General features: G+C 47.4%; 1 protein-coding gene across 13 annotated transcripts in view; it reads left to right on the forward strand.

Annotated features, from left to right (window-relative positions):
- Positions 1-959: 959 nt before the first annotated feature.
- Positions 960-18,567, forward strand: part of SLC45A1 (solute carrier family 45 member 1) — a 41,354-nt gene continuing 23,746 nt past the window's right edge. For 4 of the 13 annotated variants that reach the window (XM_019480996.2, XM_059716957.1, XM_059716959.1 and 1 more), the window contains exons 1-2: positions 960-1,085; positions 17,012-17,419. In XM_019480996.2, the coding sequence (XP_019336541.2) occupies positions 17,023-17,419 (397 nt within the window). In that variant the 5' untranslated portion in view covers positions 960-1,085; positions 17,012-17,022. Of the gene's footprint in view, positions 1,086-9,316; positions 9,400-10,760; positions 10,952-13,251; positions 13,298-16,079; positions 16,119-17,011; positions 17,420-18,567 lie in introns of those variants that run through there. The other 9 variants (XM_019480999.2, XM_059716952.1, XM_019481000.2 and 6 more) reach the window with 9 other exon arrangements.

The following is an 18,567-nucleotide window of genomic DNA, read 5'->3' on the forward strand; positions in this document are numbered from 1 at the left end:
TGCTGGCCCTGGGACATTATTCCCAAGATGGTGACCAGGGGGTGGGGCACCTGTCAAGGGGCGGGGCTACCCATGCAGGCCTCAACAGCCTGCCAAAACGGGGTAAGCAGCCCTGCTTCTGAAATAATTGCCCGCCCCTGGGTTAGAGCCAAGACAATCAATTTGTGGAAAATCTCTAAACTGAACTTGGCCTTTGTTAGAGTCATCTGGTGCCTGGCAGAAGGGTTACAAATGAATGCACAGTTAACTCCTTTCTTGGGATTCACTGTTTTCTTGGCTATGTTTCTTCTACAATAAACAGAGTTAGTTATATTAAAAGTAAAGACTTGTTCCTCCTCTCTGCCTAACTCCCTTTTGCATTGAAAGGGTACAGAATGCTGTTAAGGCAGGGGTAGCCAAGCCACAACTTGTCAGCTGCAGGACAGAATGTCTCTGTAAGCCAGCTCCAACCTGCAGGTCATATAGCAAAGGTGTCAAACATATATGAGAGTTAAAATAATCAAAAGTAAATTTGTCATAATGTTTACAATCCAGCTGACCAGCAAAATGGGTAAATCTAAATGAAGAATAACTTCAAAACTGCACTTTTATGGAAAAATCTCATGTTGTTAATGCAGTAAATGACTGATTTCTTTATGCAGATTTATCAAATATACAAAAAAGACAACTCTGGCACCTCAGAAGCCTCTGGTATAACTTAAGGTCTCATAATAAAAGTGGCAGCTAATAAAAGAGAAAAAAAAAAAAAAAGGTCTTACTTCGTCACTAATCCTTTCTGGGGTCTTTTGAAGCTTGGTTTATATTATTGTTCTGTAATGCTAGCAGCTTGTTCGTGCTGCCTGTCACTTTAAAGAACAAAAGCTGAGGTACAGAGAAAAGCTGACTCTTTCTGCAGACTCCCAGCAGGCTAGGAAGAAGGGAGGGCATGATGACATCACTACATTCCCCAGCCAGAATCCAGGCTCCTTGTACAGGGAGGGCGGATTCAGCAAGACCAGCAGTGCCAGTCCTAGGAACCCCTGTCTCAAATAATCCAGGCATAAATAAGCATTTGAAAAGGGATGATTCTTCAGCTGTAATTACAGGTAACACCATTTTGTACTGAACAAATGCAAGCTGCTTTCTGAGATCTGTATACAAACTCATCCTCTTACTGCTCTGGGCATTTGCTCAAGAGCCCTTTGACAGGAAGGTTTACAAATAATGTATTTGGGATGCTATTTCAGAAAAATGAATGGGAGTGGGAGAGGATAATGCCTTTGCTAGTTGCATCAATTTCTGCAGTTACTGGTGAGATGACAATGCAGTTCCTTGGTAACGGCTCTTCTGCTCGAGGAAGTGCAGAGGGAATGCATCCTGTGGTGCATGTTGCAAAAGCAAAAGCCCTGGGATAGACTCCACTGCAAAGGGAGCATTGCCATTGCTGGGAGGAATGCTGAAGGGCTGCAGTGGGAAGGTTCTGGTGCTTCCTGATCAAGTTTTTATTAGTTGCTATTTTCTGCTTCAGATGCTGACCTCCTCAATATATACATCTGGGCTGTAACTTACCTTTCCAACAAGGGAAAAGGACAACAAAAGGGATTTTTTAAAAATTTTATTTATTTTTGCAAAAATGTTTATTCATTCCCACATTCTGATTAACCTTCAATTTCAGAATATTTGCTGCAAGCATAGAGATCCATTGTCTTCATTACAGAGGGTGCTAGGAAGTGTTATACATTTTAGATTTGCAATTTCAAAGCTTGCTTTCCACCATGAAAAAAATAATGAACCCTGTATTCTGGTCAAATCTGCTGTTACAAATCTCACCTCTCCTCCTCTTCCCACTAGAGTGAAGGTTTCTCAGCATTTTCATTGCTATTTCAGTGATGATGGACTTCTTTCCTGACCAAAATTAATAGCATGGGGGAATTTTAAACCCCTGTACAGAGGGCTGTACAAATTCTGACACTGTGCAGGTCACAGACCCCAAGGAGACACATGGCATGTTGGCTGCACCCTATACCACTTTCCCCTGGCTGCACTGCAGGTGCCCCCTCTTGCTGTACTGGGCTAGCATGCTGCATCACATTGCATAAACTTCCCAGGTTCCCATCTGGCACCCTTCTCCTTGAACCTTGTACACTGCACCATGTCGTCTTAACTTCACTGGGCAACGAGCACTTATGTCACTTTGCCATGACAGTGCCGCTGCGCCCTGCATGCGGTACCATGTTCTCTCCAGCCATGATGTGTGGCAGGCACCCCTTTGCTCCCTGCTTCCCCCAGCTGTCTGCCCATGGACTCTCAGCCTCTCAGACCATGCCCCAAGGGTAGGAATGGGCAGTTGAAGCAGGAGGGAGGGAGTAGGAGCTCAGACTCCAGCAGCCACAGATGATAAAGTGGTTATGGGGAGAAACCACCAGATCAGGAGCCTGGAGGACACAGGTTAATGATATGGGGGCTGCATGTGGCCTGTGGGCCACCAGTTGTACAGCCTTGATCCAGACAGCTCAATCTTTTTGGCCCAATCCCTCTGCAGGCTGAGTCTGACAGGGCCCCATCTGGCCAGGTATAGGGGCAGCCTCAGTCCAAATCCAGGGTGTCTGGCCCCAACCTGGCCCTGCAGGGGGAAGAAGGCTGGGTCTGGCCCCAGTTCAGCCCTATGGGGGGTGGAGTGTAACTTGGCTCCATGGGAGGAAGGGTCATGGCCCAGCCCCAACCTGGCTGGGTGGAGGGAAGATGGGTGTGGCCCAGCCCTGCATAAAGGGGTAAAGGGGCATGGCTAGGCCCCAGGGGAGGAAGGGGGGGCAGCCTAGCTCCAAACTAGGGTTGCCAGGTGTCAGCTAAATTTTTAGCCCAAAGTCACTTCAAAACTACCTCAAAACTAGTCAATTTTTAAAAATGGAAAACAATCAAATTTTTATCAACCCATTGATGTTCACACTAGGCAATGAATGCTACGGACACTGGCCCCTGCTTTAAGTTCCTAAACACTAGCAGTAATGAAGGTCACTCATAACATAATTATGTAGTATGTTGTTGTACTTTTTCTGTTTAGGTAGGTCCAGTGGGGCAGACAGGCTTTTTTTTTATTATTATTATGTGCATTGTGTATTCTCCCTTTGTTCCCCACCCTGGAGTGAACACCCACTTAATAAAGAGAGAAGACATGGCTCTAACCTTTAGTGTGGCCTCGATGTATGGCAACATCCTCTGGTAGGCAACAGGCGCCCTTCCACAATATTTTTTTCCACATTAAAATAAGATTGAAATATAAATTTTAAGGCTGAGGGACCTGGGCCTCTTTAGCCTAAAGAAAAGAAGGTTGAGAGGGGACTTGATAGTGGCTTACTGCTATATGAGAGGAGTGCATTGGGAGCTTGGCGAACAACTGTTCACTAGGGCACCCCCGGGGAAGACGAGAAACAATGGATACAAACTCCGGGAAGGCCGCTTCAGGCTTAATACCAGGAAAAACTCCTTCACAGTCAGGGTGTCCAGACTGTGGAATAAACTCCCTCCAGAGGTGATGCAGTCACCTACCCTGGTGGTTTTCGAGAGGAGACTGGACAGTTACCTCGCTGGGGTCACCTAACCCCAGTTGTCTTCCTGCCTAGAGCAGGGATGAGGTTTTGGGGGGCTGGACCCAATGTTCTGCAAGGTCCCTTCCAGCCCCTAACAAGCAATGAATAATCAAGCAACATTTCAACACTAATCCTCGCCTCAGTTTTTGTTGAGATCTGAGCTGATGTTGCCTAACTGGAGAGTCTGACTGTGACATCTTTCAATAACTATTTACAAATGAAAAAGTCCACTCAAGATGTTAATTATTTACTTTAAGAATTTTCATTTGAGTCTGCATCCTTGCTAGAGGATGATTCTCATATGCCCGTGTTGAACAGAGCAAACATCTCTTTAGATGACAAACTGGTTGCAGCAGATTTTGTTTCTGTGCATGGTTGCTCTGATGCGACAGATGTTTTCAAGTATGCTGTGTTTCATTTTGTTTCTCAGTTTTGTCTTCATCATATTCATTTCAGAAAACATACATTCTACAGCTGTGTTGCTGAATGGTAAAGGCCAGTAGTGAGAGGGTACATGAACCCAGCTCTCTAAAGTCCTTGTCACCTGTAGCATCTGAGTGTTTTTTTTTTTACACCTCAATCCAGAACTCTTCAATTTGACTATTGCCAGCCTTCTCCCACTGAACAGTGCTCGGTATTCTCCACTGCTGATCAAGTTTGCCAAGATCTCCTTTTGTATAATGGTAAAAATGACAGAGTTGCAAGTGGTAGATTTCTAGGGCTGAGTACAACAGATGGGCTGAGTGCACAGAAACTGAAGTTGCTGGATGTTTCCAGGCAGCCTTTGCTTTGTTTGTTATGTGAACTCAAACAGGTAATCCCTACAGTGGCTTTTGATGTTGTCCGGTGTCAATAATGGAAGATTGACATTCTAGGTCCATGTGAAATTGGACTCCAAGATCAACTTCAGAAAGATGCAAGTAGTTGCTTTTGTTTGTGGGGAAAAAAAAGTCGACTACAGATGACCACATTGTTAAATCAATGTCATTGATTTAAATCACTCTTTGGAAGAGACTGTGATAGAATGACAGCAGGTTGTTGAGAAGCTTTAATGGGTTTGCATTGTCAAGCTCGAGCATCCTGGTTTATTTTGTTTGCATCCTGCAGGACAGGCTGAAAGAAAAGGAGGTACAATTTGTTCACTAGGTTGGCATACATTTGATAGAGGAGTTCAGCATTGTAGTTTTCTGTATTTTTTTTCAAGTTGGAAGTGGAATTTCAGCTCTTCATATTGCTTGATCACTCTGTTTATGCACACAGTAATAGACAACCACCTTGTGTCAGAAACCTGGAGGATTTTTAGTGGAGTTTTGTCAACATTGATAGCTGCATACAGGTGGCAGTAGTTCTGCTGATGGCCAGTGCCATGGGAAAACCACGAGTAAGTCTGCGAAATCACGTAATCAACATTCTGAGGCAGGACACTAACTGCATTTGATGAACACAGCTGGATTGAGTGGCAGACACACTTAATGAACACGCTGTCTTGATTTTGCTCTCGAAATTTTTGTAAGAACGGAATTGTTTCTCCCACACATGGTATTACAGCTGCCTGTTAGAGGGCTGATGCATTGTTTTACATCCAGCTTGCTTTCATGCAAAAACTAAATTAGTGATTGAGTAATTGAACTGGCATCTCCAGCCGATTAAATGAATAATGTCAGCAAATGATGAAAAACTGTATTCAAAATTGTTGCTGAAATACCTTATGTGACGGGGCATCTCTCGGGGCCAGATCTTGTTGGCTTGCCCACCTGTCGCTACAGGGCAATCTGCCCTGTCTTAGATGGTAGGTACAGGAGACTGCCCATTTACATGCCCTATCTACAGCTCCATTCCTTCCCTACACCGCAGCCTATGCCTCGCAGATGGCATCCAGATTAACATTAGAGCCCCTTGGACTGTCCTTCAGGCCTACTCCAACTTCAGCCCTACTCAGCTCCCTCACACACATAGCCCTTCAGGCCTACTCACACTTCAACTCTACTCTGTGAGGGGCCTCCCAATGTTCTCCATACTATCCCCTCTGGGGTCTCCGGGACCTCATATTCCTGTTGTGCTCAGGTGCCTACATGTGGGCATACCTGGCCCCCACTACTCCCAAAACTCTCCACTACCCCTTCTGGGATCTGTCATTCCTGCTGGGATCAGGCACCTACACATGAGCATCCCTGGTTCCCACTACTCCCCCAGCTGCTTCCAAAACCCACCCAAAGATGGGAGCTAGGGTTAAGGCACCTCTCCTCGCCTTTCACCAGAGAGGTAACTGACCTGGCATTTCTTGGGGACTCCTGCACCACTTGGAGCCCCACCAGACTACCTTTCCCCAGCAGAGTGCAGTTTTAGATCATGCCCAGGACCAGGAGCCTCCAAAACCATCCCCACAAGCTCTAGCCCTTACCTCGGTGGTGGTGGTGGCGGCTGCTCAGCTGGGCAGTGTTTCTGCCTCCCCTGGCAACAGGGAACTTCAGCCTTTATATGCCTTGTGTTCAAAATGGCTGTCCTCATCAGGCACCTGGTAGCTGCCTGCCTCTGCCCTTAAAGTAGCAGGCACCCAAAGGTGTTCTGCTGCACCTTACAACTACACAAAGCTGCTTCTGTGTGGAAATGTTTGTGCTTTTGTCAATAATATGTAGGGTTCATTCCCAATGTCTTCAAGTAGCTTACGATTCACTGCAGGTCCAACAACATTTCTAATTAGCACTGAGCATTTTTTCTGTGTAGATGAATGTCTTTTTGTGATATTTCCTTGACTAGGCTGCCCAAGTGATCCACAGTAAGAATGCTAGAATGACATGTGATGTATGCTGCTAGTTTTAACTTCAACATTTTCAATGAGTTGTCAGCTTTTACTGTCATTATTACAGTGTCCAGCTGTTGGAAAAAGGAGCTTTTCTTATGTGCTTTTCAGTTTTGCTGTGTGATACAAGATCACTGTGATGTGCCTGATTTCCAAATTTACAGTATTTGCAGTACGTCTTTCTCTCATTTCCTTACACATTTCTAATCCATTCCATCAGCCCTTCTTCCTGTTCCCATTCCTTACAATATTTCCCCCTGTATTTCTCCCACTTACCCTGTGACATTCTGACAAGTACTGATGGAGAGTAATTATCATTTTCCTTCATCTGATTAACTCCAGAATTTGGACTGTAACCGCCACTCAGCCTATACTGGTTTGGTAGGGAAATAGCTTTAAATACTCAATTAAAGGCCCCTCTGGCCCTGCTCACAGTGGCTCACAGCTGTACTCAAGTGTTCTCAGAAGCACTGTTTAAAAGAATGTTAGAATGATAAACTTATTTCAATAAACTATAAAGCCAGACTGAACCACTGTGGCTTGGCAACCACTGGCTTGGCAAACCAAAAGCACAACTCTGTCAAATGACCCAAGTCTGGCACAGAAAGACAGGAAAAGAGAAGCCAAAGTAGCCATTCTTAGACTTCTCTGTAAGATTCTTTTCTAAAACTGGGAGACTTCCTGTTGCCCTCCCCACCCCCTTTTTTTGTTGAGCAATTTGATTTGCATTTACATCCATAAGAGGATTTTCTCAATGCCAAACAAGGTGCATGAAACCTTTGTACAGAAAGGATCAGAAGCATGAGCAGCACCTTGTGTTGGTCTGTGCCTGGCTATGCCTCTATTTAAAAAGCTGAGTGTGTGTTCTTGCTCAACTCCTCCTTCAGCTGCAACAAGAGCACCTTTCCCCAACAGCAGTGGAGAAGTACCAAGTTTGCTCAGGCAAAGAGAACAGCCTGCTGTTTAGCCAGTGCTTCGGGCAACACCAAGCTGGACAGCTTTGGCCCCACTTCCAAGCAGGGTTCTGGTTTGGATATTTAGGTCCACAAATGTTTCAGTTGGGTGAACCTGGGTTTCACAGCACACAAGCTGGCATCAGCTAGAGGGCTGGGCAGCCCATTTCAGGGACTGTAATTCTTTGACTCCCACCCAATTTGTGGGAGGAATAGAGGAGATTTACCCCCCCTCTCACTCAGCCAGGTGGTCCAGGGGGATTAGCAGAGGGCCAGGTTTCACTCACCTTGCCCCTGGCCCCCCTTACCCTTCAGCTCCTAGAAGGCACAGACCAGGAGTCTTCCAGGCCTCCTCTCCCGGGCTTTGCCCCAGGGGACGCCACCAGAGCCTGGAGGAAGTGATGCAGCATGGTGGGCTGGGTCTGTCCCCACACAGCCGCTCCTCAGTGGGGCATTCGTCCCAGTCCTAGCAGTGGGAGGCAGGAAGCTTGGGCTGGGGTGAGGGGGGGCAGCCTCTCCTCCCTTCCCAGTCCTGCTCCAGTGCCATGTCACCAGGGGAGGCAGGGGGAGCTCATGCCGGCAGGGGATCCCAGCACTGCTCGTTCTGCTCCTGGCCTCACCCTTACCTGCTGTGGCAGGGGTCAGCCCTGGCCTGGCCTGGCCCAGGAGAGGAGCCTGCTGGCAGCCTTGGGGTTGGGCTGGGGCCAGCTGAGGCCCAACATGTGCACTCACTCACCTTCTTGCTCTGCTTTGCAGACTCAGCAGGGAGGGCTCCACTTCCTGAACTCCCCCCTCCCTCCAACCCTCCCTGCTCCAGGCAGGCACTGAGTCCCACTGCCCCCTGAGCCATGCTGCACCTGCACCATGGGGCAGCTTCCATGTGGGTGCCAGGTGGGGGGGGGGCAATCCCAGCTGCCCCCCATTGCCCCATGCTGTGCAAGAGCAGGGAAGAGGGGTGTGTGGGGGGGTTCTGCCACGAGCTCTCAGAGGCCCTGATCACCACTGCCAGAGCTGATCAGTGTGAGCAACCCCCAGCTGGGTAGCAACCCCAGCCCTGCCCAGCTCCCTCCCTACAGGGACCTCAATCCCCTCTTTTCCCCCACACTTACCTGCTGGCGCTGCCCTTGAGGCTGCCTGGGGCCACACGCATGTACTGTCCATGCATGTGGCAGGGCGCCCCCTGGCGCACCACTTTCTTTCCACTTCCTCCCAGCAGCTCCCTGCACAGGCTGGAACTTTGCCAGCCTGCAAATTATGTCAATAAAAAAAACCCAACATGGCTGAAAACCCTCCACCTGTGACCACATTTTCAAAAAACCTAATTTGGCGGAAAAACCACAAAGCTGGCAACACTGCCCCAAACCAGTTGCATGGAGGGAAGGGGGTGTGGCCTGGCTCCAAGCTGGCTATTTTGGGGGAGCGTCATGGCCCAGCTCTGATCCTTCCTGTAGGGCTTGGAATTTTGGCAACAGGGAGGTGTGGCAGTATTAACTACCACTGCTTCCCCGCTGCATAATTTCCCAACATGTGGGAAACCCTGCGGGCCAGATTCCAAGGCTCCTCAGGCTGCATTTGCCTCCTAGGCTGGAGGTTAAGCCTAATCTAGACTAATATTTTTATGACATTAGTATTAGTTTCATGTTAGTTACTGGGAAAAATATTTCGGAATATCAAAGGGAAGGGATCATTTTATTTTTCAAGTGTAAATAAAATTCCTTTCTGCAGTTGCCTCACAATCAGCTGTTGTGAATGGTGCCCTTTGGAGGCTATTTATAAAATGTAATTGGAACATGAATATCCTTTTGACTACTCATGTACCTGGAAGAGGGACCAATGCTTGGGTTCCAAAGGTTAAGACACCCACTGCATTTGTAACACAAAACTATGTCAATAAAAATCAAAATTAAAAATAAACAAGGGCAACGTGGCTGAAAGTCATAAACTGTGTTCAGTGCATTAACAGAAGCTTATTCTTTAGCGAACTGCTTACATTCCAGGTAGATGTCATCTGAGGACTTACTAGCTTCAGGAAGCATGCGGTCCCTTGCACTGTGGAGCTCAACTAGAACTTTATGCTGAAGTAAGCTTATGAGTAAGATTTTCTACTTCAAGTTCCATAAATAAGGCATACTCACATTTTAATGATGAATCATTGCTGAATTCAGTAATATGAATGATCTATTTAAACAGAGCCTCTCACCCCAAACGAATACAAAGTGCAGTACACATTTTTCAGGATTTTATGCAAGAATCACTTCACCCACCACTGAAATGCAGTTACTTATGGATTAACTTCACTATACACAGCAGCATTACACAACAGTTCTGAAATGAAGCAGCACTGTGTGTGCAGTTGAAATTGCACGGAAACTTAGACAGAATGGTAGTTAAACTAGGGCTAGTGGCACAGGGGGCATGTTTACATGAGATGCTTTACTGTACAGTAGACTAATTGACAGTGCTGTAAAGCATCACTGTCTACACATGCAGAGTCTTACTACATGGTCAATTAGTCTACTCCATGGTTAATTTGCTACCTACAGAGTAGTTACTGTGCAGTAGTGCACATGTAGATGCCAGCAGATTTGCTCCCAGTCAGCCCAACCACCAGGGGGCCACCTACAGTCTAGCTTCAGGGCCATGGGGTTTGGAACTTCTCCAGCCCCAGAGCTGGGGTGGCTCTTTGCCTGCTCCAGCCTGCCCTTTACAATGCTATGGTGACCCTGGGGCCCTGGGCAATCTGTAGCCACCTCTGGCCACCAGGTCCTGCAGCAGTGGCCCTCCACCAGCCACAGAAGCCTGCCCCTGACCGGCCCCCGGCACAGCCCCACTGCCTGCCTGCTGTGCCCCTGCGCTGGGCACCGTAGGCACCTGTCCACGCTCACCAGCACCTGGACAGTTGCGCATGGGCCCTGTGGGCCATTGAGGGAGCCATATTGGTGTCTTCCCCATTGCCACACACCACGTCCTGGGGACAGAACTGGTCCCAGGAGGAGAACTGTGTATCTGTGGGGTGAGGCCGAGGACCTGAGCCAGTTCTCTCAGAGCAGGTACCCCAACACTCACATCTGAGGGCCTGTCAGGCTGCATGTGGGAACATGGGCATGACTGGTCAGCACATAAGTACTGCATAAAGGCCAAGGCCTTGCAGGCACAGTGGGTCAGTGTCACTGACCACAACTGTAAGCTGGAGGCTGCCTGCAAGTCTATGCCCTTTATGCAGCAGCTGAACCAGATCCTCATGCCCCAAAACCCTGACTGGAGCTGTTCTGTGTATTGCAGCATGGTGTCTGAGCCTCTGCTGTGGCCTGGTAGCTGAAATGAGGTGTCAATGGGGGAGGGCCGCTTGGGGTGCCAGGAGCCCATCCCACCATGGTGCCTGCTCCCAGTGTTGTCCAACAGCTATGGCAGCCCAGGTCAATGACTGTCCTCGGTGTATAGCCCCACACAGGAGGACAGCCTGGCCATGGCACTGCCAGCCCTCAGCAGCTCCAGATCCTCCCCGAAGAGGGTCCCTGCCTGGGTAGCCAGGCACTGCACTCCCGCACCCCAGGACATTGCCAGGAGCCACACATCATCACTGCCATTGGGGACAGTCTTGGGCCACTGGACATGTCTGCCATGCCTACTAGGTAAGTCCTGCACTGATGGAGACTAGAAATGTAAACACTGAGAAATGTAGACACTAATGCATGAAGAACAGATCCAAGGAGGTGATACTTCCACTCTATCGGGCGCTGGTCAGACCGCAGTTGGAGTACTGCGTGCAATTTTGGGCACCACACTTCAAGAGGGATGTGGATAACCTGGAGAGGGTCCAGAGAGGGGCCACTCGTATGGTTAAGGGCTTGCAGGCCAAGCCCTACGAGGAGAGACTAGAGAACCTGGACCTCTTTGGCCTCCGCAAGAGAAGGTTGAGAGGCGACCTTGTGGCTGGCTATAAATTCATCACGGGGGCACAGAAGGGAATTGGTGAGGTTTTATTCACCATGGCGCCCCCAGGGGTTACAAGAAATAATGGCCACAAGCTAGCAGAGAGCAGATTTAGATTGGACATTAGGAAGAACTTCTTCACAGTTAGAGTGGCCAAGGTCTGGAATGGGTTCCCAAGGGAGGTGGTGCTCTCCCCTACTCTGGGGGTCTTAAAGAGGAGGTTAGATAGGCATCTAGCTGGGGTCATCTAAACCCAGCAATCTTTCTTGCCTATGCAGGGGGTCGGACTTGATGATCTATTGAGGTCCCTTCCGACCCTAGCATCTATGAATCTATGAATCTATGGCTGGAGCATGAGGATGCTTCAGAATGGGCGTTGCCTCCCAGCTAGTCCCACACTGAAGCACCTTCATGCCCCAGTCAGCCGCTCTGCAGCACATTGAGTCAGGTCAGAGCAGCCACGGGCCAGCAGGCCCCTTGCCAGCCAGGGCTGGCCCTGAGGCCCCTTGCCAGCCAGGGCTGCTCTTCCCCAGCTCAATGTGTCATGGTCCCAGGTGATCTGCAAACAGCACACTTGGGAGCAATAAACTTGAGAACAAACTGCACTTGAGTTGTTCAGGTGTGATAATTGTACATGTAGATGCAGTAGAGGTAGAAGAGGAGGTTAGGGGTATCCATGTGGTAGAGATAACAGGAAAGCTGGAACCTTTATCAAAAAGGTCTTGGAAAACAAGTATAGCATTTGTTTTGCTTAGTCAGGTACTGTAATGGGTTCTTATTTTTATTTTACGTAGTCCCTCAAGAAAAGTAATTTGGCCTCATAAATGCCAACTATTGTTGAAGTAGGTTCAGTAGGTAGGTAAGACAGCAGCAAGACAAGCTGATCAGCTTTTCCTTTTGGACTTTTTGCAGTTCTGACAGTGAGAAACAAAAAAGTTCATTCATTTAGTTAACTCAGCAGATCTGTTAGCCTCTAAACTGGTATTAACATTTTTGCTTTGGCTAAATATAGCTGTTCATACACAAATGACTCATTAGAGGGGCCTTCTTCATGACTATGACTTAGTATGTGGAAATTGCTGATATGGTTGCAAGTGTGGTCTGGTGGCACAACTGGGCTCTGCAGTTCTGAACACAATGGTGGGCGCACTGGGCGGGGGGCATGGGTGGGGTATCACATACATAACTGGTAGCAACAGCAGCAGCAGAGTAGTTAACAGCAGCAGCAGTATTAACAGGGTGGTATATCACATAGGGAATTGGTCACCACTCCATTTCTGTTATTATACCTTGACCACATGCCATGCCATGCCTTGGATGCCTATGGTCAGCTGTGGAGTAGGAGGGAGCAAGGGTAAAAAAAACACAAACAAAGAAAAAATCACAGCAGCACCTACTGGCTAGAGGCCTGAACTACAGAAAAGCACAACACCACAGCACCATTTGGTGCCGATTGAAAGTAATTACAAGTCTGTGTTGCTGACTGTTTCCAAGACACGAATCCATAGAATGGAGCGAGGTAAGCAAACTTGACGCAAAATAAAATATGTCCCAGCAGTGTTAGTTTAACGCACTGAAAAGACTTTTAGAGCAGCAGGAAATCCTGATCATGCAAACACAAACTCAATTGTGTTAGCGTAAATAGGAAATCTTGTGTCTTCTACAAATGCCCTTATAGTTCATGTCTTCCTGCAGGGAATTAATTCAAGACTGCAACCCTTTTTAATATAGGCCACAAACATGAGGTAGGAAAGCAGCACAGTAAAATTTCTGGACACTAACAACAAGACTTGGAATCAAAGGCTTTGACCTAGAGGTGAAAGGCTCTATAACCAGTCATCTGAATCATTCAGTCTCTCATCACCTATGGTTTGAGCATCATTAGGACATCCTTTAGACCAGTGTTTCTCAACTTGTGGGTCGTGACCCAAAAATAGGTTGCAAGAATATTTGAAAGGGTTACGAAAAATCTCAGTAAAGCACAGGTTTTCCCTTACAGGGTGGCAGCCTTCCAGCCTGCAAGGAGCTGCTTGGAGTGATTGGAGGTAGGGTGCACCACATCATTGTGCATTGCATACACACATGCCCTTAGCTGGCATGCAGCCAGGCAGGGTGGTGGGAGTACCCCAGCAGCTGGATGCAAGTAATTCTATGGGGTGTGGGGGTTGGAGGGCCAGGGTTTGGGGACTGGCTGGGGGGTTGTGTGTGTCTGTGTGTCAGGGGTATATGGAGGGGATGGGTGTGTGAAGGGGTGGGTGCCATCTGGTGCTGGGGGCACAAGTCTAGGCAGTGGTGTGGGGGAAGGGAGTGGGGGGATCCTTCAGGGGTGGCAGGGAGCTGTATGGCTGGGACAGCAGCACCAGGGCTGGTGCCCATGCTCACAGGGGCGAGGTGGCCAGGAGACACTGCCTGGTGGGGGAGCTATGGTCAGGCCACCTTGCATGGTGTGGGAACCCCAGCCCAGGGTGGAGGGTGCCACAGGCATCCCCTCTTCCTCCCTGCAGCCTGTGCTGGGGCCAGACTCATTCTTCCACCACCTGCATGAGCCACACTCCAGCCCAGGCAGAACAGGGGCAGCTACAGGGCTCTCCAATAGGGCTGGGGTGGGGCAGAGAGATTCAGGTCAGGAGTGAGGGGCACCACTATGGCTGTGGGGTGGGGGGATGGCTGCAGCTTGGGAGTGAGGGGCACCAGCAGGGCCAGGAGGCTGCAAGTTGGGAATGAGGCTTCAGCCCTGGCCTGCTCCCAGTGCGCACTAGCAGAAATTAGTGAAGGTGCTCCACTTTGAAGCTCTTTCATCTAAACCCTCATGTAATAAGGGTTCATTTGTTGCATAGTGAGGCACTTTTTAATGCACTCTGCAGCTGTGTATTTCAGCAGAGTGCACAGCTGTAGAGTGCTTTCAGTGTCTGATGATGCAACAAAATGTCACTTGTCAGTGCCCTTAGAACAGCTATCTGAATCTGTAGCCTACTGAATTTCTGTCATTTTACAAATTTAAAGAAAAAAAATGACCAAAATAGCAATTGAATTAATTAGTGTTACCTATGATTGACTCAAAGCAAAGAACTCATTTGTATTCTGTAGACTATGGTAAAACAATTTGTTAATCACATGTTAATCACTTTTATCTAAAATTGTAGGAAGGGAAAGCATTTTTGCTTTTGTTTACAGTAATAATAGGCAAATTGGTGATGAAATACCCAGCACTAAGTAGTATATAAAAACATTGTCAAGTGGTTATGATAACAGCCAAAGACCTGCTCTTGCATTGCTTTTGATTCTTTGCCTGACCCCAGGTGCAAGGTAGAACAACTTGGCTGTTGCTCTACCTTGCACAGTTGGCTATTCCCACAGGACCTCCTACTAGCTAGAAATTGCCAGAGCACCTCATGTTCCATCTACTTTCATCTTATTTCGGTCTCCAACATGAATACCATGTACCAAGGGCTATAGCAAGGGGAACTGGGCCTACACCTGGCCAAAGGAACCCACAACAGAAGCCTGTTCCCTCTTTGCACCCAATGACCAAAGGAGTGAATCTGCCCAAAGCACTGAATCTGAAAGAGGAAATACATTCAACTAGTCCAGCTGGTTCAGCTTGCTCATGTGACAAAGTCTTCTGCTATTAAGGCTCTTGAGACATTGAAGGATATGATTGCTGCCTGAGATAGAGACAGAGTGAGAACCTAAGGAATTTCAAATACTTGTTGGTGGGGGGCAGGGATGTGTGGAACAATTCCATGCTAGTCTCTTCTTAGTCTCTTCTTTTTGTTTGTTTATGCCTTGCCATTGTCTTCTCACTTGTCTGTCAATCAGTTGCTAGGCAACCAGCTCTGCCTACTTGACCCTGGCCAGATGAGAGGGGGGTGGACCAAACTCTGTTGTGTTAGCATTGGTCTCATGGAATGGGGACAGGGTCACAACTCCTGTCACTCTAGGAGATGACCAGTGATGCTTTTTGAATTGATGGGTTGGCACCCAACAATACCTGGCCTTCATTGGGTCTGAAAGGTGATGTCAAAAGGCCTATATAAGCTAAGACTGCCCAGGAGGAGGGGGTAGGAGCCATGTTAAGTCTCATATGGCAACTGGAACATCTTCAACTCCCCTTCTCTCAGGATGCTGAGGGTGCTGAAGTGAGTACACTACTTGAAACTTATCTAGAAATATAGCCTGCTGTAATGTAGAAGTGTATCAAACAGCTACTTAACTGACACTGTTTGCTTCTAGGTTATTCTTTGATATTTCTCTAACCTGTAACCTTCCCCAAGCCTACTCTCTGTAACCAATAAAGGTCTCCACTGTACCAAGCATGGTGGGCTCATTGGGAGAGGGTTTGGGCATGCCTTTTTTATTCCCTTGGCTTGGATGACCAGGGGAGGCTACTTTTTGTGCTTCAGGCTAAAGGAAGCACCCCAGATTCTTGCAGTGGGTCAAGCACCCTCTAGGACTACAAGGCTTGTGTGCTCTGGTGGGGCACAGGGCCACAGACAGTCCAGACCCCTGGGTGGTGGTAGCGGTGACCCCAGGCTTGTGGGTGCGCTCCAGGAAGGGGGTTGGTCAGATGTGAAGTGCCCCCGTGGAGTCATGTGGAGCTTGGTAGGTGGTTGGGCACAGTGATATGGGTGGCTCAGCACAGGAGTGCCCCCTACTAGCCCACCACGGGGGGCGGGGGGGCGGGGGAGGAGTAATAATATTAGGTCTCTGCTTTTTGCACAGCACCAATAAGCTTGCAAACCACTTGTGCTAACAACTAAAAGGGCAATAGGGAAAAGATGGATAAAACCTTGTCTTACCAAATTGCAAATATTTTTCCTTCTATAGATCTGCACCAGAGCCAACATTTAGAAGCCTCCAGAACAGGTTGTTTTAAATGTCAATTATATATATTAAGTTATGAAAAAAACCCCAACAATATAAATAATCTAGGAACCTTCCTGTTGTCAGGAGAGTATTGGGACTAGTGACATGTCTGAAAGAAGTATGAAGGAAGAGAATGAAGAAATAAGTAAAGGTTCAGAAAGAAGAGAAGGTGATGAAAAGTTAGCTGATTTTACTGTGCTGGAGATATGAATTCAAACTGTAGAGGTTAAATTTCAGGACAAAATGACTAACTGAAAAAGGCAAGTGATTCTACCATCGTAAAAAACATTGATTCCTCTGGGGGAAAAAAAAAAAAAGGATTAAAATCCAGCAAACAGAAGTGTGATCTATGAAACTGTGTCTCTGTGCTTGGCTTTCCCTCATCATTCCTAGTTTTGCTTAATTTAACATAAAAAAGCAATCGCTGATACTTACTGACAGGTAGTGTAGCAAGCATGTGGGAAACACCACTTATATGGAAGACAGCTGTCTGAATCCACTAGATAGGCTGCCCTGGATTTCACAAAATGGAAGGAGGAAAAAGACAACTACAGCTTCTATGAGACCCACAGTAAATGTTTCTACCTTGACTAAATGGAGTGGAGAATGCTCTACATCACAGGCACTCTAGCCTTCTTTCCTGTGTCAACATACAAGCCATAAACTGTTGAGACCTCTGAGGGCAATACTCAGGAAAGGTCACATGAGTATTAACTGTACCCCACTAGGATGCTAGCCCAGAAGGTTCTGTCATCCCTGCAAAAATGTGTCCTCTGAAAGGCTGAGGCACTCTGTGTACTGAATGGCAAGAAAAAGACTCCAATTTCAACAGATAAAATTTGGTGGAATTTCTTTTTCATGTCAATACTGAACTTTGGCTTTTTTCCTCACAGGAATAACCAGGATGATCCCATCAACTGCAGCCACTCCTCCTTCTGAGGCTGTCTTTCACAACCTATCTTCGCAGGATTTCTGGAGGTCACAAATCTCAGGCTATTCTGGATCAGTAACACGCCATATCAGTCATCGTGCCAACAACTTTAAAAGACACCCAAAAAGAAGGAAACACATCCGCCCTTCTCCTCCACCTCCCCCAAACACCCCATGTCCTATTGAGCTGATTGACTTTGGGGATCTTCACCCTCAGAGGTCTGTTCTAGAGCTCTTATTTAATGGATGTATCCTGTTTGGGATTGAGTTCAGCTATGCCATGGAGACAGCCTATGTGACTCCTGTGCTGCTTCAGATGGGGCTGCCAGATCAGTTATATGGAATGGTGTGGTTTATCAGTCCAATATTAGGTAGATAATCTTATTTTTACTCTTCTACTTTTCCATTCCATAAAGGAAGAGTGTACTACTGAATTCTCTCTTTTCTTTGCTATTTAATTAACCAGACAAGCTAACTGTACAGGTAATTGTATAAGTTAACTGCACAGCTTATGTGGTAGTTGTGAAAAACTGCCTGAGACTTACAGGGAGTGTCTACATATGATATTAGTGCCACACAATAAACTCTGGCTCAGCTTGAGCCAGAATTTACTGCTTCCAGGAGCTGCATTTACGTATGTGCCTGGGACTGTAGCACATTGAGCTGGGTCAGAACAGCCCTGGCTAGCAAGGGATCTGGGGGGGTCAGCTTGCCAGCCCAGGGCTGCTACAACCTGGCTCAGCATGCTGCAGAGGGGCTGTCTGGGGCACCAGGGTGCTCCAGTGTGGGGCTAGCCAGCAGGCAACCCCCACACTGAAGCAACCTCATGCCCCAGCCAGTCCCATTAGTATCTACATGTGTGTTGCAGCACACTAAATAATGCAACAACAGTATTTACAATACAGTGTTTACAAATTCTATCCTACTGTGGTGTTTATTAGTTTACTGTGGTCTAATAGGGTTGCATGTGTAGATCCTGAGACTTTACTGTGAAGCTAATTAGTGAGGTCTGCTGTAAACATCTCATGCAGATGCACCCACAGAGAACAGAATGATCACTGGCCCAGGATGGGATGGGGCAGCCATGATGAGAAAGGGTTCTCTCATTGTTCATTTCTTCATTAGTTACCTTTTATTTGCAAACCTCCAGAACTGTGCCTATTTAGTTTGTACATTTACAAACTAATTAAAAAAGAAGAACCAGGATATTAATCCCCGGATGCCCATCCAAAAGAGGTGAAGGAATAGATACTGGTCCCTGTGGGCTTGTCAAAAAGCAGGATCAAGTGGCAAGAAGTATTTTTAAGTTAAACAAGGCAGCCAAGAGATGGGACAGAGTTTACTTGTCCCTTCAGGGTTTTGCTTCCTGATGATGGGGCTATGTTGTATTCCTCTTCACAGAGTTGGGATAGGAGGTTTACCTGTCTCTGCAGGAAGAGTAGCAGAATGGATTACCCTGTAATTTGGAAGCATCCTTTTGTCTTCCTTTGTACTTTTAAAACTGATTTAAAAGGAGAAG

This window comes from Alligator mississippiensis, chromosome 13 (genome assembly GCF_030867095.1).
Source record: "Alligator mississippiensis isolate rAllMis1 chromosome 13, rAllMis1, whole genome shotgun sequence".
Lineage (NCBI taxonomy): Eukaryota > Metazoa > Chordata > Crocodylia > Alligatoridae > Alligator > Alligator mississippiensis.